The 23,131-nt window shown below is 37.7% G+C and overlaps 1 protein-coding gene across 1 annotated transcript; it reads right to left on the bottom strand.

The window, feature by feature from the left end:
* Positions 1–9,723: 9,723 nt before the first annotated feature.
* LOC107864535 (protein BLISTER) lies at positions 9,724–22,362 on the bottom strand. The gene is made up of 13 exons (XM_016710933.2): positions 21,926–22,362; positions 18,151–18,934; positions 17,437–17,957; positions 17,105–17,224; positions 16,329–16,394; positions 15,662–15,772; positions 13,975–14,051; positions 13,408–13,475; positions 12,227–12,340; positions 11,948–12,120; positions 11,749–11,817; positions 11,221–11,376; positions 9,724–10,443 (listed from the first exon to the last, which is right to left on the bottom strand). The coding sequence occupies exons 1-13, from the start codon at positions 21,980–21,982 to the stop codon at positions 10,363–10,365; spliced, it is 2,397 nt and encodes a 798-aa protein (XP_016566419.2). The 5' UTR covers positions 21,983–22,362; the 3' UTR covers positions 9,724–10,362.
* Positions 22,363–23,131: the final 769 nt, after the last annotated feature.

Below are 23,131 nucleotides of genomic sequence, written 5' to 3'. Positions count from 1 at the left end.
TAGATCCTGCCACACCTCACAGGCTGTAGTTGCATACACCATGCCTCCTAACAAAGAGCTTGATATGGTGTTCATTAACCAAGATTGCACTATGGCATTGCATCTTTCCCACTGATAACCCAATTCTTCACTAAAACTTTCTTTCTTCCAAGTACCATCCACAAACCCCAACTTATTTCTTCCTAACAAGGCAATTCTCATGGATTTGCTCCAAATAGAGTAGTTCTCAGAACCAGTAAGTTGTAAAGAAATTAGAGAAATGCCACTTACATCAGCGAATGGAGATACAGTGGATGATTATGGTCCAGGACTTGAGTAGTACCACTGGTTGCAGGGGTGACACCAACAGCAGTTGTAGACTCCATTTTGTTTCAGAATGAAATGACAATTTCCTTCAATTCTTGAGTTGCTGCGCAATTCTTGAAAAAATAAAGAATCCAACCAGATGAGGAATAGCGGAACTCGAATCTCAGAACTACAACTGAATTTCAGTAGAAGTGACTAGATCACTGCAGAGATCAAGACAATTTCCAGTAGCAATGATTCGCCGAAGAGGATATATCTCAAAATTGCAAGAAGAGATTGCGGAAGCTATGCAGATCGTGTGTCTCTTATACCATGTAGAATTTAAGAATGGAACCAAGTAAAGATCATAATGATCATCCAGCTTTAGACATTAAAGCTGTTAGAGACAGAATCAGAGAAGAAGATAAAGGAAAAAATGAAGAGTAAGAAGAAGAGAATGAGTATGTAACTGTATAAGGAAGTAAACTGTAGTGTAGTTAATTGTAATGTGTATGTACAAGAGTTCATGTATATATATAGCTGAGCTAAGCTTCTAGTCCCAACTGTTTTCTGGACTCATAACTAACTCTTCACAGAATTAGTGATGCACAGTATTTTAACTAACTATTCTAACTGATATTTCCTTGAACTTGTTAGTTTGTTATTTATTTATTCATCTCAACAAGGGCTCTTTTGATGTTAGTTAAAAATTAATCATTTGTAAGGTGAGTTCAAAATTTAATGAACTGAAATTACAAATTTTTGAACATGTAGTTTTGTCAAAAGCTAGCAGGAAGAAAGTTGAAATAGTCAAATAACTTATGGAGACCGAAAAAAAGTGGTGGTCTATAATCGGAGCAGCCCATCAAGCGTTACTGGACTTGAAAGGCACCGACTTGTTATCCTTCCACTGCACAAAGCAGGAGCTGTTCGTTGCTCTGTGAAACCAGCCTCACGCAGTCCACCCCACTTTAGGAATCAAGACACCCATTCCTTCGAATGGGCACCGTGGTCCAACTTTGTGCTTGGAGAGGGCAGGCCAGAAACTTGCCCACCAAGCCCAACCATCAGAGACAGCCCAACATTCCACCACGTTAATGCCCCCACTTGAGTTACAAGCCCACGCTACTGAGCTCAGCATTCAGTATTCATTTGCATTCTATTAAAAAGCAATAGAAGTATCCGTTGTATAGCAATGTGGAACAAATCCTTCATTTCCTTCTTAGGAAGAAATGCTTTTATTGCACTTGTGTGAGTGTTTTCATTTGCTCAGCTAATGTGATTCTTGAATCTTGCAAGCATATCATCAAATTTATTGCATCCAGGAAAATGGGATAGTAATATTAATCGTTGCAAGTCAACGTTGTGAACAAGAATGGCATGCTTGTTTGTTTAATCCTTCTTCTCTCAAATGCTACCGAAAGCTGCACCTTGGCTAAGATGGAGGATCCTCATACATAGCTGCCAAGGAAACCAACCAACCAACCAAACGTCCCCCAAGTACTTTGTGAATGCTGGCTAATCCTTAAACATCAGCCCTAAAACTAACTACCTGGTGAAATTTCACTATCTATACTAGTGAAAAATCACCTTGTAAAATAGTCGAGACACGTACAATCAAATCTAACACCACCATTTTAAAAAGACGTGTAATCGCATTTGTTGGAGCACATGTTATTGCACTTGGAAGTGAAGATACAAATCATGACTCAGGAAACATGAGACACACAACCAACAATTATGCTTTAAGTCTCAAATAAGCAAGGGCGTCAGTAATATGAATCCTCACTAACCATTTTTCATTTAAATTAAATCTCAAGCCAGCATTGTACGATAACTACTACGATCATATTTCTCCATTTAAGCTCAAGTCATTCCATATGTATTATATGAGGATTCTTCAACAATAGACAAGTTTTATGCAGTCTGTCAACCCCTGCCACAACCTAAGTCCTTAAATGAAGGAAAAAAAAAGTGGTGGTTTTAATCGGAGCAGCCCATCAGGCGTTACTGGACTTGACAAGCACCAGCCTGTTATCCTTCCACTGCACAGAGCGGGAGCTATTCGTTGCTCTGTGAAACCAGCCTCACGCAGTCCACCCCGCTTTAGGATTCAAGACACCCATCCTTTCGATTGGACACCATGAACCAACTCTGTGCTTGGATAGGGCAGGCCAGAAATTAGCACATCACGCAGTCCACCCCGCTTTAGGAACCAAGACACCCATCCTTACGATTGGGCACCATGAACCAACTCTGTGCTTGGATAGGGAAGGCCAGAAATTAGCACACCAAGCCCAACCATCTGAGACAGCCCAACATTCCACCACATTGATGCCCCCACTTGAGTTATAAGCCCACACTACTGAGCTCGGCATTCAGTATTCATTTGCATTCTATTAAAAAGCAAGAAAAGTATCAGTTGTATAGCAACGTGGGACAAATCATTCGTTTCTTACTTAGGAAGATATGCTTTTATTATACTGCAAATCTAATACTGCACTTCTGTGAGCATTTACATTTTTTCTGCTAAAGGGATTCTTGGATCTTGCAGGGATGTCATCAAATTCATTGCATCCAGGAAAATAGGATTGTAATATTAATGGTTGTAAGTCAACGTCATGAACAAGAATGGCATGATTTTGTTTAATCCTTCTTGTTTGTTTCATGAATGCTGCTGAAATTAAAGAAATTGTTTTTGGTAATCGTAGTTTTATTGTAAGTTGACAGAGACTGATCTGAATTTTAACAACTACAAGATTAAAAATTGTTAGTAATTTTTATTATAGTACTGCATATTCCAGTATTCCAATAATAGGATGTAGATAATACAGAGAAGCAGCAGTGAATCTCTGGCACTTTTTTTAAAGATGTAACTATATCCTTAGGAGTCGTTTGATTGATGAGATAAAGGATAACAATCTTGGGATATCTACAAGATTCTTTATCTGTGTTTGATTATGAATATCAAAAAGTACGAGAACTATTTTGTACTAAAATGATCGGATTAACTATCCCATGAAATATCTTTGTCTATCTCATCCCACCAACCATTCAACCTCTAAATACTTTGCAAACGTGGCTAATCCCTAAACATAAGCCCTAAAGCTGACTACCTGGTGTCATTTCACTCTCTGCACTAGCGAAAAATACTTTGTGAAATAGTCGAGATACATACAAACTAATCTAACACAATCATTTTTAAAAAAGACTCCAATCACATTTACTGGAGGGCATGTTATTGCACTTGGAAGTGTACAGATCATGACTCAGCTGAGCTATAAGTCTTGCCGGTTCAGTTTTCTGCCTGAGGAACAAGCTTGAATACACTGGCCTGGAGGGAAGATAAGTGAAGCCGTCAAATGGACAAGAGTCAGTCTAATGAATCCTCATTAATGAACATGTTTATCTTTTTAGCTCGAGTCAAACCATATGTACATATGAGTATTCTTCAGCAATAGACAAATTTTATGCAGTCTATGTCTATCAACCCCTACCACAACCCTCTTCCTCTATTCAGACTTGAGACCAGTTATGCAAGAGAGCAAGCTCACACTGGCGGAACTAATCTCAACAGAAATTATACTAGTTAAAAAGCATTTGAAATTCTCAATTTTCTTCTACTTGCACAAGAATTACTCATAGGACTTAAAATAACTAAAACATAATCGGCTAACTGGTATCATCTTACATAGATCTTTTTCGTTCATTCTATCCTATCGGCAACAAACTCCACGGTTAACCATTTCTAGAAGTATACAATCTAAGAAACTTTCAATGCTATAACATAAAGTGTGATAATAGTTCCAATGAAGTAGGTTTACAACAAGCCATTTTATAGATTAGTGGTATTCAAAATAAAATATACTTCATTATCCTAATTCACTTTCTACAAAGAAATGCTCATATTGCCTACCTCTGATATTACCTAATTCATTGTCCGGTGTAGGCTGGGCCAAAAAGTGATGGTTTAATCGCAGCCCATCAGGCGTTACTGGACTTGAAAGGCACCGACCAGTTATCCTTCCACTGCACAGAGCGGGAGCTGTTCGTTGCTCTGTGAAACCAGCCTCACGCAGTCCACCCCGCTTTAGCGGATCAAGAAGCCTATTCTTTTGATTAGACGTGCTTGGAGAGGGCAGGCCAGAAAAACTACTAGCCTGACAAGCCCAACCATCTGGGATGGACCTACATCCCACCACATTGGTGCCCCCATTTGGATTACAAGCCCACATTACTGAGCTTGGCATTTAGTGCTCCCTTCACATTCGATTAAAAAGTAATAAAAGTATCTGTTGAATATCAATGTGGGACAAATCCTTCATTTCCTTCTTGGGAAAAAAATGCTTTTATTATCACGCAAATAAATCTAATAATGCACTTCTGTGATTGTGTACATTTTTTCTGCTAAAGGGATTCTTGCATCTTGCAGGGATGTTATCAAATTCATTGCATGTGAACAAGAATGGCATGATTTAGTTTAATCTTTCTTGTCTTTTTCATGAATGCTGCTGAAATTAAAGGAATTGTTTTTGGTTATTGTAGTTTTATGGTAAGTTGACAGAGATTGATCTGAATTTTAACAACTACGAGATAGAAAATTTTTAATTTAGATTATAGTACTGCATTTTCCATTAAACTGTGAATAAAGCAGGACAAGTGGTTATTTTTTGTTAGAACAGGTATCATACCGCACCATACAGTTCATTTAAAAGTTATTGTAGTAATTCATGCATCAAGCAGAAAAGAGAAGAGAAAGAACTAAGAACAACAAAGGGAGAAGAAGCAAGTAGAGATCAAACTTAATAATGGGAAGTTGTTAATTCTCATTTATAAAAGTGTGTTCATCAATGTGATACAGCTATATATATATACAATTAGCTGACCAGATCTAGTAACTAACTGATTAGCTTCCTAAATAGCTTCTAACTGTGTTTAACTCTTAACTAACTCTAAATGTTTCTTAACCAACTTTGGAAGTGGTTAACTAGTTATGTGAATTCTATTTTTTACTTTAACAGTTATCTTTCCCTAGCAATATCAGAAGTCTAATATGACAGCAAAAGTTGAATAATGATGTGATTCTAAATTTCCTGCCTTTCTATCTCAACTATTTTGCAAGGTGATTTTTTTTTTTTTATTATCGAGATGTTCGGGCCAGCTTGCATGCACCTCGACTGATTGCGCGGGATTTTCTTGCTAGGTGATTTTCACTGGTTTAGAAAGTGAAATGTCACCGGTAGTTAGTGGCGGACCCAGGATTTAAGGAATGTGGGTGCTTACTACAAGAAAAAAAAAATTACCTCAACCAGGTTTGAACCCGAGCACACCTACCAATGGATAGCCTTAAAGATAACTTAAATGTCACTGCACCTAACCAACTTCTTGTTTAATGGGTGCTTTTATATAATTTATTTCTATTTTTGTATATTTTTAATGTAATTATACCTATTCTGCGTCGAGTTTAGTGGGTGCCGGAGCACCCAAAAATTATACATAGGTCCACGTTAGCTTTAGGGCTGCTGTTTAAAGATGAGCTAACGTTTGCAAAGTACTTAGGAGACGTTTGGTTGGTTACTTTCCTTGGCAGCTATGTATGAAGATCATCCATCTTAGCCAAAGTGAAGCTTTCAGTTGCATTTGTGTTGGCCAAGTGCTTTAAACATAGACGCATAGAAGGAGGAAACTGAATATGCAGGCAAATAACAATGTAATTTGGTTTGGTTTTGGCTTTAAGCATCAAATAATTAAAAAAGAAATGAGCTAAACCTACTATTTGAATACATATTCTATTTTTTTACAATTTTACTATATATATTAATATTTTCCCCGATCCCATCCCCCCAACCGTGGGTTACCACCCACCCACCATACGTCGTAAAAAATTTGCGATTTCTATCTTTCGCCCGTTTGACTTGGAAAATGCTCCCTCGACCCCGCCAAAGCAACTCGATCCACTTAATAGGCCGTCAGGAATACGCCCAAACAGTTTGGTTCAGAATTTTTTTGGACCCCAAGCCCACCTCCCAAACCATTGACTAATACGCATCGAAAGTCGCAAAAAATTCGTGATTCCTGCCGTTTCGCCGGTTTGACTTGAAAAATTGTTCCCCCGATCCGCCAAAGCAACCATATCTACTTAATAGGCCGTCAAGGGACCGCCCGAGAAGTTTCGCCTAGAATTTTTTCCAGAGCCTAAGCCCATCCCCTAAACTGTGGGCTAACATCCACCGAAAGTCACAAAAAAACTCGTGATTCCTGCAGTTTCACCCGTTTGACTTGGAAAATGGCTCCCCCGACCCCACCAAAGCAACCCGAGCCACTATTAAGCCGTCAAGGGACCGCCTGAGAAGTTTTATCCAAATTTTTTTTGGAGTCCGAGACCACCACCACCCCACCCACACACACCCGAATAGTGGGCTAACACCGATCAAAAGTCACAAAAAACTCGTGATTCCTATCATTTCACCCATTTGACTTGAAAAATGACTCTTCTGTAAAGCAACCCGATCCACTTAATAGGTCATTAAGGGACCGTTCGAGAAGTTTTGCACAGATACTTTATGAAACTCGAGCCCACCGTCCGAACCGTGGGCTACCACCGGAAGTTGTAAAAAAAATTGTGATTCCTACCGTTTCACCTGTTTGACTTGTAAAATGGCCTCTCCGGCTCTGCCAAAACAATCCGATCCAGTTAATAGGCTATCAGGGTACCGCCCGAGAAGTTTTGCCAAGAATTTGTTTTGGAGCCCTAGCCTACCCCGAACCGTGGGCTAACACCCACCGAAAGTCACAAAAAAACCCACGATTCTGCCATTTCAGTCGTTTGACTTTGAAAATGCCTCCCCTGACCACGTCAAAGCAACTTGATCTACTAATAGGCCATTAGGAGATCACTCAAGAAGTTTTTCCCAAAGAATTTTGTAGCCCAAGTCCACCCCCTGAACCATGGGCTAACACCCACCAAATGTCACAAAAGAATTGCAATTCCTATCATTTCTCCCGTTTGGCTTAGAAAATGGCTCATTTGGCCTCGTCAAAGCAACTCGATCCACTTAATAGGCTGTCAGGGGACCACCTGAGAAGTTTTGCTCAAAATTTATTTCAGAACCCGAGTCGACCCTTCCGAATTGTGCTAACACCTACCAAAAGAAGCAAAAAACTTGTGATTCCTGTCGCTTCGCCCATTTGACTTAGAAAATGGCTTCCTCATCTTTGTCAAAGCAACCCAATCAACTTAATAGGCTGTCAATAGGCTGTCAGGAGACCTCCTGAGAAATTTTGCCCAGATTTTTTTCTAGAGCCCGAGCCCACCGATCAAATCTTGGGTTAACACCCACCAAAAGTTGCAAAAAACTCATGATTCCTATTGTTTCTCCCGTTTGACTTGGAAAATGGCTCCCCCGACCCCGCTAAAGCAACCTGATCGACTTAATAGGCCGTCAGGGGACCGCCTAAGATATTTTATCCAGAATTTTATTCAAAGCCTGAGCCCCCCCCCCCCCCAACCATAGGCTAACAATCATTGGAAGTCGCAAAAAACCAGCAATTCAGCCGTTTCGCCTATTTGACTTTGAAAATGGGTCAGTTATATCCACTTAATAGGCCGTCGGGGGACCGCTTGAAAAGTTTTGCAGAAAATCTTTTTCGGAGCCCTAGCCCAACCTCGAACCATGGGCTAACACCCATGAAAGTTGCAAAAAACCCGCGATTTCACTCATTTTGCCGTTTGACTTGGAGAATAACTCCTGCGGCCCGGTCAAAGCAACCTGATCCACTTAATAGACCGTCACAGAACCGCTCGATAAGTTTCGCTTATAATTTGTTCTAGAGTTCGAGCTCACCCCGAACCGTGGGCTAACACCCATCAAAAGTCTCAAAAAACCCGCGATTTCTATCGGTTTGTTTGACTTCGAAAATGACTCCTTCGGCCTCGTCAAAGCAACCCAATCTACTTAATAGGCCGTCAGGGGACCACCCAAGAAGTTTTTTCCAGAAATTTTTTTGGAGCACGAGCCCACCATATGAACTGTGGGCTAACACCCATCGAAAGTTGCAACAAAATCCATGATTTCTGTCGTTTCGCCCATTTGACATAAAAAAAATGGCTCCCCCGACCTCATCAACGCAAAGCGGTCCACTTAATAGGCCGTCAGGGGACCGCCTGAGAAGTTTCGCCTATAATTTTTTTCGAAGTCTGAGCCCACGCAACGAACCGTGGGCTAACACACACCGAAAGTCACAAAAAATCGTGTTTTCTACCATTTCACTCGTTTGACTTAGAAAATTGCTCCCTCGATCCCACCAAAGCAACTCGATCCACTTAATAGGTCGCTAGGGGACCGCTCGAGAAATTTCGCACAAAAAAAAATTTTGGAGCCCGAGCCCACCCCTGTTCCGTGGGCTAACACCTACCGAAAGTCACAAAAAATCCGTGATTACAATCACTTCGCTCGTTTAACTTAGAAAATGGCTTCCCCGGGCCCCGCTAAAGCAACCCGGTCCACTTAATAGGCTGTTAGGGCATTGCCCGAGAAGTTTCGCCCAGAATTTTTTTCGGAGCCCGAGCCCAGCCTCGAATCGTGGAATAACACCCATCGTAAGTCGCAAAAAAATCCGTGATTCCTATCGTTTTGCCTATTTAACTTGGAAAATGGCTTCCCCGACTCCACCAAGACAACCTGATCCACTTAATAGGTCATTAGGACCATTTTGGCATTTCACCCAACTTCTGTCAACCTCCAGCAATGCTATGACTATTGTAAATAAGGTACCAGACTCTAGCTCTACTTCTGTGGTAGGCCCACATGTACTCTCTGGAGAAGATTTTTTATCATACAACCCGTACCCTGAGAATTGGTTTCGCCTGGGGCATTGAACCAATAATCACTCATGACTTCCATGACACACGAGCTAGTGCCACAAATTAAAGGCCTTCGGTGGTCTTATTGGCACATACCACGGTGGGGTGTTTGACTGGGATGAAGTCATATCAGGATAGCTGTAGCAGAACTATGGCTGGATTAAATCTTTCGCAATGGAGATATTGTACCCAAATTTTACGTTATTATTTACATGTTAAACTCAAGTCTTTCATGACGATGTTGAAATGATGGTCATTTTAACTTTGAATCTTTGATTTGATTCTATCATATTTGAGAAAAATATCCAACTAAATCGATCCGTGAACTCCCCTAAATTGGCAAAAGTATTTCATACCAGAAACCACGTAATCATTGAAACCACGAACAACAGAACAAAGCGTCCCACACCCCACCTGTGTGATTACACTAGATCTGTTATTTTCGTTGCTTCTCAAGATCCCACCTGTAAGATTGCACTGGGTTTGTTATTGTCGTTGCATCTCTAGAACAAAGTATCCCTAAAAGATTAAAACAAATTATATAGAGAAACTTAAATGGATATCTAGTCCCCAAATGAGTACAAAGGACGGACAGAACCATCATATTTTGATATATTGGACGGACAGAACCATCATATTTTGATATATTGGGCCTTCTTAAGCCTTAGTTTTCAACAAATACAACATAACGAGCACCAAAGCGGAAATGCAGGGTAAGACTAAAACTGCATACAATAGACGCCTGTGATCCAGACACTTCCTCGGACCCTGCTCATATGGGTAGCTTTAGTGCACCGAGACAACATAACGAGTACAATGACAATATATAAACATCATTTCCACAGAAAAAGGAATCATTTGACCTGTTTTGTCTTCTCATGGTTGACAACTAAACATATCTTGTGAACTAAGACATCCCAAATCTTTCGTTGTCTTTGATCTTCATTGCGACGTTTGTTAAAACAAAAACTCCTTGTAAACAACGAGATCACGGTTTATTGCCAAAACTGTCAGAGAAACGGCTATTCCAGCTTCCGATATGCCTCTTAGATACAATTTGCTTCTTTTGGGAAAAAAGAATTGGACTGTCTATAAACCATGGATAATGTACATAATCTGGACTCCGTCTGGCTACCAAATACCAGGCCAGAGAGGAGCAAGAACTAACTTTTCGCAGAAAACACTCAATTGTATTTGTACTCTTGCTATGGAGATTAAAAATGCTTGCTGGTTCGTCGCCTTGATGGCCCTCCAGGAAATAGTTTCATGATCCATCCCAATACTCGTTCCACCACCTGATCCGAACGAGATGCCAAAAAAAAAATGATTAGAAAAAGGGAAAGGTAACAGAAACCACCAAATTACTATGGGATACTAACAGTTTGGGGATATAAAATTCACCACCATGCAAGCAATGGCCAGAGCTAATGGGAAAATTACATTTATATACAAGGTCAAAACTATTCGTTTTATCTAAATGTTGAATCCCTTTAGTTTCTTCGTATGTTTACTTCATTTGAATCGCCTTGAAAAAATCCTGCTCTGTCACTAATGATGGTTAGTATATATGCTTGACTTCACCAGCAGACACGATATATTTTAATGATATTTCACATGCACTCAGAAAAGATATTTGGAATGACAAAGGGTTAAAAAGTCGCTAGAAAAATTGAGTATTCTGAGACAAAGCAATAATTATGATTTCCAATATATTTTCTAAGTTATATATCCTGATGCCTGATTGGACAATTTCCAGCAAGTCACCAGGAGAGAGAGTCAAGTTCAAGCTCAAGTCCTTCTTAGCTTGCTACGAGATCAATGTAGTTTACTGTTTAACACAGATGAATTCTAAATAAGGAATCCTAGAGCACAACGCCTTGTGGCCTTGTAATTTATTAGAATGGCATTCCATCTCACTGAAACTTGAAGTTCCCTTTGCAAAGAAAGGAAACAACAGAAGTGCAGCTACTAAAATTGAAAGATAGAAAGGCAACAATGGTCTTTAGAAGTCTGGCATTTTATTAGCGCACAAAAGCAGTAATTAGAATACAGAGCAACAAATGTAAAGTTACCTCATCTCCTTCATCAGCATACGCAATATTCTCATGAACAGACACCGCATCTGGTTGTCTCAATTGTTTGTTGTCATTTGCCATGGTTTGAGCAGTTAAAAGCTCCAATCTTTGTGTTTGAATTTCAAGCTTCCGAGTTAAGTCCTTGTTTAATTCCTTTACCATCCAAAATGAACAGAAAGGCAAATCCCCCAAGACAAGTATAAAAGAGAATTATTAGTATCGACCTTCAAACTAGCCGTGAAGCTCCAGAAAGCTTATGTGAGGAGACTTCTATCGCAAACACTAAATGAAGCTGGCCAGACATTAAGAAGAATGTCTGAACATGTTGGAGGGGATGGCTTTTTATAAATTAGATGTCCATATTTGACCAAAGAAAGCATGTCCAACTATGCATTTGTAGTTTACTCACAGATAACAAAGGGAAAAAGAAAGGAATCCAAAAGTTCAGGCAATGATTTTAACCAGAAAAGGGGTAAAAAGCAGATTTGAATGATATTTGCCGTCTAGCACATAGGTTCAAGTTACCTTCAATGTAGTGCAGTGAGATGATTCAACTGACAGGGCTTTTGTCAATTCATCTTTCTCCAAGGCTAACTGTAATCATTCCAAGTAGAGCAATATTTTAGTTATTAGTTAGTTAAAACGTCTTATTCTTTTAAGGGAACAAAGACGATGGGATGAAATTAGGAGTAGAAAATTATCAGTCTCAAGTATATCATGCTACCTCAGAAATTAATGTATTAATGTCTTGGATCATCCTATTTTGATCTGGAGGAATGGCCACTGACAAATTTTCGATACTAAACTGTCCAAAATTGGACAAAGAAGAGGTGGTGGGCCCATCAATACCAACCAAATTAGTGTCATTTGTGGTACTACTCGTGATATCATCTTCACCTGAATGGACACAAATTGAATTCTATGAATATATAAAGAAAAAAATTAAATGCTGAACATCAAGAAAAAGTATGATGTAGTAATTTGAGAAATCTGAAATACATACGGAGATCCTCGGTAGAAGTTGATACATCTACTTTAGGAGGCATCTTCCTGCTAGGATCAACCGACTTTCCATTTGCAGAAGCTTTTAGGAATTTGGACTGCAAGAGCTTCTTTTCTGTTTAGAGGAAGAAAATAGGGAAACAGAAAGAATCAAGCTTATGATGGAAAAAAAAAATTGCCTCACAAAACTGAGTATATTAAAGAAAAATTGTGACAAGGTTGGAAGGATATTGACAAGTCAAGATCACTTCAAGAGTTACAAAAGATTATTTAATAGAAACAATTTAGAAATAATTATTCCCGCAGCATTTTCCCCAGCAGACTAGGAAGTGATAAGAGCCATAAGCTATAAAAGTTATAAGGTTCAAGCATAAGATCCTTTTGTATGAGAGAATCCAGCCATAAATTATAGGAAATCTTGATACAAAAAAGGGAGCAAAATGGATGATATACCCATCTTTTCATTTAGTAGGACACCATCTATAAGCAAAATAGTCATATAACAGACAATGTTACCAGAATGAGGGAGAAGATGAATCTGTCGAACTCCAGGATGAAAAAATTATCTACAGACAAACAAAGTGCTTGTAGTTCAGTGGTCCTTCTCCTCAGTGGCTCCAAGGAGCCAGGCTGCTTTAACTTATCCGAAGAGGAGCCAGCGCACCACAAACAAACTAAATGAACAGCCAGAAAGATACTGCTCAGTGTTCTGAAGCATGCTACACTCATTTTTGGCACTCCGAAGCAACTCTTTGGGGTCCTATAGACTCTCTGGACAAATGTTTCCACAAGATTCTGTATGATATGTCCAGTCAAAACTTTTAAGCAATAAAACTATTTTTGGTACCTATCATCAAAGTGTTTACCTATATTTCTCTCCAGCAGAATAAAAAATTGGGATATTTCAGCCAGAATATCACAAACAATTAAGAAATCTGAAACTATTTTGCCAACAGAAAAGGCAGTACTACGTACTTATTCGACTGAGTGTAATTATATTTCATTTCTGATAGTTGGGTGCTCTTACTGAGCCTGGGATGTTCATTTAAGAAAGTTTAAGGCAGTGAAAATGGAAAAGACTTGTAAAAATGACGGCTCATGTGTCCTTGCAGATGCACGCTGAACTCCGATGAAAAATGCAAACCACCTCACTAGGCACAAGCAGATATAACCATATCTTACCTTCTTTTAAAGCATTGATTGTTGATTGCATATCTTGACGATCTTTTTCAAGGCTAGCAATTTTCTTCCTGCAAGAAGATAGAGAGTTGAATGAGATAAAAACACATCCCAACAGAAATCTAGAGGTTAATGAGAACGAGAATAAGATTCAACTTTTTATTGTGATTTTCATTCACCCACATTACTTTAATGTTTAAACTTTTATGCCAATACAGATTAGTGTGAGATCGGTACATGAAGCTTCCCAAAATGATTTCCACTATTTACTTTAAGGAGCCACAAATCTTTTAAAAGCATCATAGCAATACATTCTGCCACCATTTGCCCATCCTTTTCATATTCATAAAACAATTTGTTCTTCCATCTACCAAGAAGCGATTAAGCCACACAACTCACCTCCCTCTTAACCCAAAAGAAAAGAGGCATGCCCACTCCAAAAGGGTGGGGTGTCGAAAGGACAGGAGGGAGAAAAAACAGAGAATAGAATAAAAGGACAACTATAACCAGAACAGAGTTAAGTGGGCATATGACAGCGTTGATTAATTTACAGTCCAGCCTCAAACATACTTAAAAGAAGACATTTCAGCTTGTGACTTCTCCAATTCTTTCTCCAGTTTAAGCTCATTAGATCTTAGACGAAGTGCCTACAAAATATTTTAGACAAAAATATAAAGAGGAGAATAAAATATTTTAGGCAAAAATATAAAGAGAAGAGAATAGAATCTATCTCATACAACAACAACATACCCAGTGTATTCCCACATAGTGGGGTCTGGGGAGGGTAGAGTGTACGCAGACCATACCACTACCTCAGATGAAGTAGAGAGGCTGTTTCCGATAGACCCCTGGCTTAGGACCGATAACAGTATAAAGAATCCATATCATAAACAAATTAAAAAGAAAGAAGATCTGTCCAATAAAACTGTCTGTTTTTTTTTTTACAGAATGGAAAATGTAAAAAAGAAAGAGCGGGCAAACGAGTGACGGTACATATTTAGCTGGCAACATGAAAAAGGAAAAGAGGGAAATGAAAAAAGAAACCACATCCACTTACCTAAAAGGAACGGGAAAAAAGAATACACTGGTTCGACACCTCAATCACCCAAGAGTAGGTATTATCGATCTAAGTAATTATTACTTATTAACTTTATCCTTAGACCATCATAAAACTGGACAAAAAAACAGATTTCCCACAAAATACAATAGTATCATATGTGACAAAACTTTATAAATATGTCATCCTAGAGTACTTGGTTAAAAAAAGTGTAAACAAATCAGCGAAATAATGCAAACTGTCTTGCAGACATCTGGAGGGCGCGAATTTCGGCAAAGGATTAGGGCCAGTTTGGGTCGCTAGTGTAGGGAATTACTTGATGGGGGTTTTATTCCTGTTAGGATTCCGTCTTCCGTGTTCCATGTTTTATTACGAATTTGTGTGCTTTCCTCTGTTTTATATTACTTATGGGGGCCGTATTTATGTTATGTAATCTGCTTCTGTGCTTTACTATGTGTTTGTGTGGTATCTCGTGTCTTGAGCCGGGGGTCTATCGGAAACAGTCTTTCTACTTCATCAGAGGTAGAGGTATGGACTGCGTACATCTTACCCCCAGACCCCACTAGGTGGGAATACACTGGGTTTGTTGTTGTTGTTGTTGTTGTCTTGCAGACATCTGGACTCTGAAAAGGCCAATATTTTATTTCCTTCCAGTTACAAACAACAACAACATGCCCAGTGTAATCCAAAGTGGTGTTTGGGGATTTCCAGTTACATAAATCAATTTCTTTGACAAAGAACTGATGTTTCTTCATACAACAAAAGTACAAGATTAGTGTATATTTGCAAGAAATGCTGTAACATTTAAAACTGAATAAGCATCAAGTGACTTGACACCCAATGTGTGTGAAAAAAATAAAAAAAATACTCCAGACATCAGGCTCTACTTAAACTGCTAAGTTTAGTTTTACATTGAAGAAATCCTACTTATAACTCAAAACTCAACAAGTGATGGTGAATACACAAAGCATATGATCCCTTATTTCAGGATCAATATGGTCAACTTATTTATACACCATGAGATTCACTAAATTATAATTTATAAATGTAAATGACATTACATTAATTCAACCTATATATGGTAATTAAGTTAAACAACTTTCAAATTTCAATGAGAAACCAGTAAAAAGGCAATACATGTATACTACATGTATTCATGAAATTATTGGGTCAACAGAAGGGAACACTGCAGTTACTTACCTTCTCTTCCAAGCCAATTACTTCAGACGCCAACAGCTTGGCGCGCTCATCAGCAGCATTACATTCCAATTGTACATTTGTATATTCCATTTTCACGGCTTCAAGTTCACCCTGTTTCATTGAATTCAACAAAGAAGATTGCATACATCCAATTAAGGAAATACTGAAAGCTACTGACTCATCCAGCCATCTGATTATAAAAACTGATGGAAAGAAAAAAGAAGTGACTTTTCCATGTATAGATGACAGAAATCATCTAAATTAATTCCAACAAATAAAATGAGTACATCATATCTACTGTCGAGTGTGCAATAACCATCTTTTCAATATCTCAGATAGATATATACTAATTTACATGAGTTGTATCATTATAGCACCAGATGCTAATTTTTACGATGTCACATCAACAATGCCAAAACAAATTGATCAGTAATACTTCTTGATAAATCAAACATAACTAAACAAAATTTAAGAGGTACCCAGATGAGAAATAAATGCAAGTCCTTACTCCTTACGAAGTTGATCAATAAACTCAAGTCATCAGAGGCAAAAACAACTTCCATAAGTCAAACATTTAATATATGATGCACAAACAGAACATCTAGAAGTGCCACAAGAGTAAGAAGGGAAATGAGGGTAGGAGAGCAAGATTGTACAAACTACAAACCAGATGAGCTTTAATTTCCTCTTGCAACATCTCCATCTCAGCTTTTAGTTGGCCAACAAAACTTCCCTGCAAAAGAAATACATCATTTCACTTCACTATTAAAAGTGTAACAAATTTCACAAAGAGGACCGGCATATGTGAAAATCTAAAGAAAAAAAAGAAACAATAGCTCACATAAGAACTATGACACAAACTCAACCAAGAAAAAGGAGAATGTAACTCATAAATTGATGTAGACTCTTACTTAATGTTGCACGCCTAGGAGGGCAGCATGCTTTGGGATGCAGAGGAGCTATTATCGTCCATCTATATTCAAATTTATGATCAACAATTCTTAACACCTTTTAGTTTCGAAATGCAACTAAGTAACTGCTCAGCTATGTAACGCGGGTACTTCAAAACCACCTGCCACACCATGTCCATATTTAGGTGTGATTGTGGGTTACACATAGGATTTGGCACTGCACTCTTATTTGTATCCTAGAATTTAGGATTTAAATGATGATCAATCTGACTTCTAAATTCACACCCATACTGGACATCCATGTCCATCTCCATGTAGCTTAACTACTCAGATCTAACAGTGACAAGTGCCCAACTAATCAGAACATTTGTTTTGCCAACAGTTAATTTGAGCCATCAAAAAGCTTCTCTCACCTGGTTTGGAACCAACATGGCCTATCTACCTAATTTTTCAAGCTTGCATATGCTTCCATGGAAAGTCAGCTAACTTTTTATAGTAGTGAAAAAATTCATATGCATGGCCAGCAGCATACCTGTTGATTATAACTATCTGTCAGAGCTGAATTTTCAGCAGCTAGAGACTCTGCTAGAGTTCGTGAAGCCTCTAGAGCGCGTTGCAGAGAGAACTTCTCTTGTGTTAAATCTTCAATATGCTGTGGAGAATAAGCATAGAGCATGTTAGTGTTTACCACTAAAAATCCTATTACAAAATCATATATCCGGACAAATATGTGTCATGCATGTCCTCATCTCTTCTTTCCATAGGCAGCCTCATTCCTCAAAGAAACGGAGGATACTACTCGTGATCTAGGATATAATGAAGATAAGTGTGCTTAATTATTAGTTGCAAAAGATGTAAAAATACCTGTTCTAATGCAGCAAAATCTTCATTTTGCTTCTGTGAATAAAATGGATTTCTGTTGTCCATGTTGCCTATGTCTTTCTCAGCAGCATGCTTGTATAGATCTGACCCATTACCAGAAAATTTTGAAGAATTTGACAAGTTCTCAGAATTTGATAAACCCAGTGTGTCCTTCGGGTAACCAATTGAGTCATATGTGTCTGTAGTAACTGATCCTATTGAGGGAGGGGATGCAGCAGAGACTTTTGAAATGTTGATGGAATCAAGGAAAGATGGAGTTCTCCTCCCAGTTGCCCCAGTTATGGGCAGAGACATCTGTGAGTAACTAGAAGAACTTCTAGCATCAAAACCATCATACTTGGAGTTCGATGCCCAAGAAGAAGTTTTAGTCGGGGGAAGACCGGAGCTGCTTAACTGGTTGTATTCTTTATCAGGCACTACAAAATTATTAGATCCCACAGCAGCAGCATTTCTCCCAACTTCAGGATAAAATTTTGTGACAGTGGTACCGCGAGGCACATAATCTACCAAAAATGGGAGATCTATATCAGATTGCGCATCATCAGATTGGCTAACTATATAGTGCATACATTAAGCAGTCAGCTGGGTCAAAGAAACCATAAAAGAATTGAGAAAAGGAGAAAAAGATATTATTTGAACAAAGGTCGCTCAGGTGCACAACTTAGATGAACAGAACAGATGTAACCAAAAATTTACCACCATATGAAGCGGAAGTCATGTCACTAGCCCAGTGATCTGTATACTGTTGCTTGTCTTCGAGAGAACGGAATGGATTTGAAGGTGAGACATTAGCCAGAAAAGCATGAGAAGTACCATCATTAGTTACAGAAAGATCCTTTGCATGGTTCTCCTCTGATATGCTTTTACCCATATCATCATAAGTGAAATGACTGGAAGTTCTGTCACTATTGAGGGATGAAGGTGGAAAAGTGGCTGTAGAGTGGTTAGTCACAAACCTGAATGGAACAGTTTCTAAGGCCCCATCATTCTCCCTCTTCTCAGGGTTGTCATAAGTATCACTTACTGTTTCAGAAACCTTGAGATTCTCATCACTTCTAGACCGTTTATCTTCTAAATGAGACAACGATGAGATGGAAGAACCAAAATCATAACTGTTAGTTTTAACAACAGCAGTTTTAACAACAGCACCATCATCGTACTTGTTGGCTTTAACAACAGCATCATCATTGTATTTGTGCAAACTAGGCGTATCACCAGCACTAGATTCATTAGGAAAAATTAAATCAGACTTCTGGGTAAGATCAGGCTTGGCAAAATCATGCTTAGCATGTACTTCAGATGGCTCTAGAACAGATCTGACAACAGCATCAGATGTATCAGCTCCGCTGGAGTCCTTAATTCTAGAGGGTTCATTCCCTGAATGTTGATTATCTACGCCTCCATCAGAGGCAAGCTGTTGACTATTTGAAGTTGCCTTTTTAGCCTTATCTGCTGCTCTCTTCTTACGAAATTCCTCTAGCTGCAAATAACAATTGCAGAGGTACCAGATAAATAAGGAGTGTGCAAAATTTTATAAAGCGCAAGACCAGGTGACATTCATGAGTAAAACAAGGCCATTGCAACTTAGTGAAATCGAACGATTAGAAAAAAAAAAAAGCAAAAAGGGAGTAGCCTCAACCTATTTTATTATGCGAGAAGAAAAACTTAGAGGTCAGTAACATCATATGATGATAACCATAATTTTAGCAGGCTTCCACAACTTGTGGCAACACCTACTCAATTTCTTAGGAGTTCTTGATGTCACAAAATTCAAAAATAAATAAAATAGAAAGGCAATGGGGTTCACAAGTATACAAACTGTTAATAAATGGCAAAGTACAAACAGATTAAGTGATTAACATTTTGAAAAATGGCCTCCGGAGTTTTTTAGGCATGATCATTCAAAATATATCAGCATCAATGTGCTTCCAAAAGATAACAGCACTGATGTGGCAGTCTAGGATACCACATTTAGCTGCACAAGAGGAAGAAAAGAAGTACCCCAAAACCAGTCAGCCCAACATATTAAAATCTTTGTTTGGATAAATGACTGTTTTGCAAGTAACACCTATGTTAACTAGTGTTTCATTAGAAGATTCCCAGAAATCAATAATACAAGTCATTCAGTATTGACAACTGCTAGAGACAAGAATAAGAATAGCTATCTAAACACACTGATTTTTGCTAATGTTTACTTCTACATAAAGAGATCAGATTGACCAGAAACGAGATATGTTTCACATCAGACTCAATACTTTGCTATCTTATTAATCAATCCCTGACCACCTTTACCTGATTACATGTTTCAAAGTTTTTGGGTAAATACAAGCCTGAAATAATCAAATCTTCGTACAACCAAGCTTTTGTAAAGAATCACCTCGTCTATTTATTTTCTTGATAAGGTGGAGTATTTTATTGAGATATAAGCTCATTTTATGCTACATCCATTCAGGTATTATGACATTATAAGCTCTGCCCTATAGAAGAAAATCTATGTCAAAGGGGCTTCTTACTTCCCAAACAGATCCTCCTACATCTATACATAACCGCTGGTTTATCAAGAATATGCAAGAAAAGCACTCCCGATATATCAGTAAAAGCAAGACGTGTAGGTGGATTGACTCATCAAGTTTCCATTGAAATAGGATCCACACAATAAAAAGCATTTTCCATTCGTTGGTTATTAAAGGCATGCCGAAAACGCCAGGTCAAAATATGGTTTTTGAATTAAGTTCCAAATTAGTGGAGGCTGCCAAAGGGAGTGCTGATGCCATACACAAAAAGGAAGAGACTCATAGAATGGGCAAGGGAAATAGAGCTTATGCACATTTTCGTCAATCCATGAAAGGATCTATAAATCTAGATCATAAAAGAATCAAGAGAAAAAGAAAGAATCGGAATTAATCGATCGATTTCTCAAAACAATTAAAAAGGAAACGAAAGATGAAACATAAATCATAGATCAATTAAGCCCTCTAGAGGACTTTCTTAAAGAGGAACCTCGAGTAAATACTATGGAATTAGGTTTGATCCTATTCATGGAGATTCCGTAACTATTCCAAAATTGGAAAGTTTGACACAATTGGGATTATTTTATTGGAAGTTGGAAAGTTTGACACTATTGGGATTATTTTTTTGGAAATTGGAAGCCGTTAGCAGATTACTCAAAACCACTAAAGACAAAAACTATTCAATTAGCAAAAATGGAGAGAGGGATTCGAACCCTCGATAGTTCTTTGTTCAAAACTATAGTGGTTGTCAAACCGGGGCTATAACCACTCAACCATCTCATCTTTCAATGTCAGGCTGTCAGCCTCACTTGAGAATTGTCTGTAACAGTTGAAAATCTAGAAAGTATTCAACCACCGTGAGCACCTTCTCACGCTACCTCAAACCTAAGTCTAGGGCGTCCGTATCTTCAAGTAGATGATAACTACTTCAAGCTACTTAACACAATTCAAAAGACACTCCAAATTGCAACTGCTCTTTATTTCTAATTCCAAGTAGAACGTCATTCATTTAAAACCTTCTCCACAAGTAGAATTCAGCTCTCTAATTTTTCTAAGGGAAAATGGACGATGGGGATTACAAGGTCCGGAATCGAACCTCGGATACAATGTAAAACTTCAGGTAGCCAACCAACCAACCAACTGAGCTACTAAGATTCCACATAAAATTCAGCTTTTTCTTTTTAAGGGTAGATGGCAGAAGGGATTACAAAAGGTCGGTAATCAAATCTCCCCCACAAGTTAAAACTTCGGCTAGTCAGCCAACTAAGCTACTAAGATTTCCCGTCGAATTCAGCTCTATTTCCTTTTTTTATGGGAAAATGTGGGAGGGCGGAATCACACCCTCACCGACAAGTTAAAAGTCCACGTATCCAACCAACTGAACAACTAAAATTCCCCGTACAATTCAACTCATTAACATTACCAACAACTTAATTTCACTATTAATTTCCAAACATTCAAGCACAAAAAACTAAATTCAACAAATCTAATCCATAAACCAAAACAACCGCTTTTTCCGGGAAAATGTGGGAGGGCGGGAATCAAACCCTCACCGACAACTTAAAAGTACAAGTACCCAAACAACCAACCGAACCACTAAGATTCCCCGTCAAATTTAGCTCATTAACATTACCAACAACTTAAATAAAACTACATTAATTCAAAAACATTCAAGTAATAAACTAAATTCAACAAATTTAGCAAATTAAATCCATAAACCAAACCAAACCCCTTTTCCAAATATTCAAAACTCACCGACAGGTTAAAAATCCAAGTACCCAACCTCCCCGTAAAACTCAGCTCATTAACATTACCAACAACTTAAATTTCACTATTAATTCCAAACAAAAAAAAAAAACTAAATTCAACAACTTAAACAAATCAAATCCATAAGCAAAACCAAAAAAAAAATAAAAAAAATACAAAATTCAAAAACAAAATCAAATCAAAACCCAATTTACCTTTTTCTTCCCAGCTTGCAAATGCTCTTGCTTTTTCAACACCTGAGCTGACGCCATCCACCAAATCCCAAAAAATAAAATTCAAATCCTTCCTCTTAAATCCTCATCCAAAAACCCTAAAAAAAAAATCCCCAAATACTCCTATAAAATAACAGATCAATCAATCAATCAATCTACATTTCATTTTATATACAAGTTTTATTTTTATTTTTTTTTTGAATAGAAATTACAATTTCAATCCTTTATTTTCGAAATAAACAGATAAAAATCCGGGCCAAAATTAAACTTTTTCAAAATTATAAGGACGAAAAGGAAAAAGCCCAATTCGATTTAGTACAGAGGGATCTCTCTGATGGGATCGAAGAAGAGGGGAAAAAAAACATTCTTTTTTATGTAAAATTGTACTAATAATAAAAATTTAAATTTCTGTTACCTATTTTGCTTTTTGTTTTTTTTTTTTTATTATTTGTATAGTGTTATAATATTTATTTATTATATTTATTATTTTGTTATACTACCAACCTGCTGTTATAAGCAATGATGACGTGGAGTGAGGTTTAATGGATCGACACGTGTACTTTTTAGGGACAAAATAGAAAGATTTGGTTTAATTTTGTTGAACTTTTTAATTTAGAAAAAAGTGAATATTACCCAAAAAGAAATATTCTATTTATAGAAATAAATTAATTTGTCAGATTCGGTTTTATGATGGTCTTTTATATTTTAGGAGGTTTTATATTATTTACTTGAATTTTGTTACGATTTATGAATTAATAGGATCAATGATATTTTTATCAACTACGTTATATTCATGTGTTCATCTTTTCTTTCTCTCACTTCTTTTTTGGGTGTAATATCTCAAGCATATAGTTAAAGTTTAGTGAAATACGATTTTGTCCGGAACATAGAGTTTAAATTTTTTTTAATTGTGACTTGTGAGCTCATGATTTAGTTTGGTGATGGTCGTGCTTGTTCAATTGAATAAACTTGTCAAAAATAATATACTAACTATATATTTCGAAGGAAGAATAGTCGAACTCAAACTTGTCATTGAGAGGAATAGCTCCTTAACAGTGTGACTCTTAACTGAACTCTTAATTTTGTCAACTGAACTTCTTCGATCATGGAAGAGTTATTTGTTACGGGAGTAAACTAGCCTAGAGGAAATAAGTGCGAAAAATTATTGGACTTTCAGTGATATTGAGA

The sequence above is a fragment of the Capsicum annuum genome, chromosome 3, assembly GCF_002878395.1.
Source record: "Capsicum annuum cultivar UCD-10X-F1 chromosome 3, UCD10Xv1.1, whole genome shotgun sequence".
NCBI classification, from domain to species: Eukaryota; Viridiplantae; Streptophyta; class Magnoliopsida; order Solanales; family Solanaceae; genus Capsicum; species Capsicum annuum.
The sequence above is the reverse complement of the archived record's forward strand: the minus strand, read 5'-3'. Positions and strand labels throughout refer to the sequence as shown.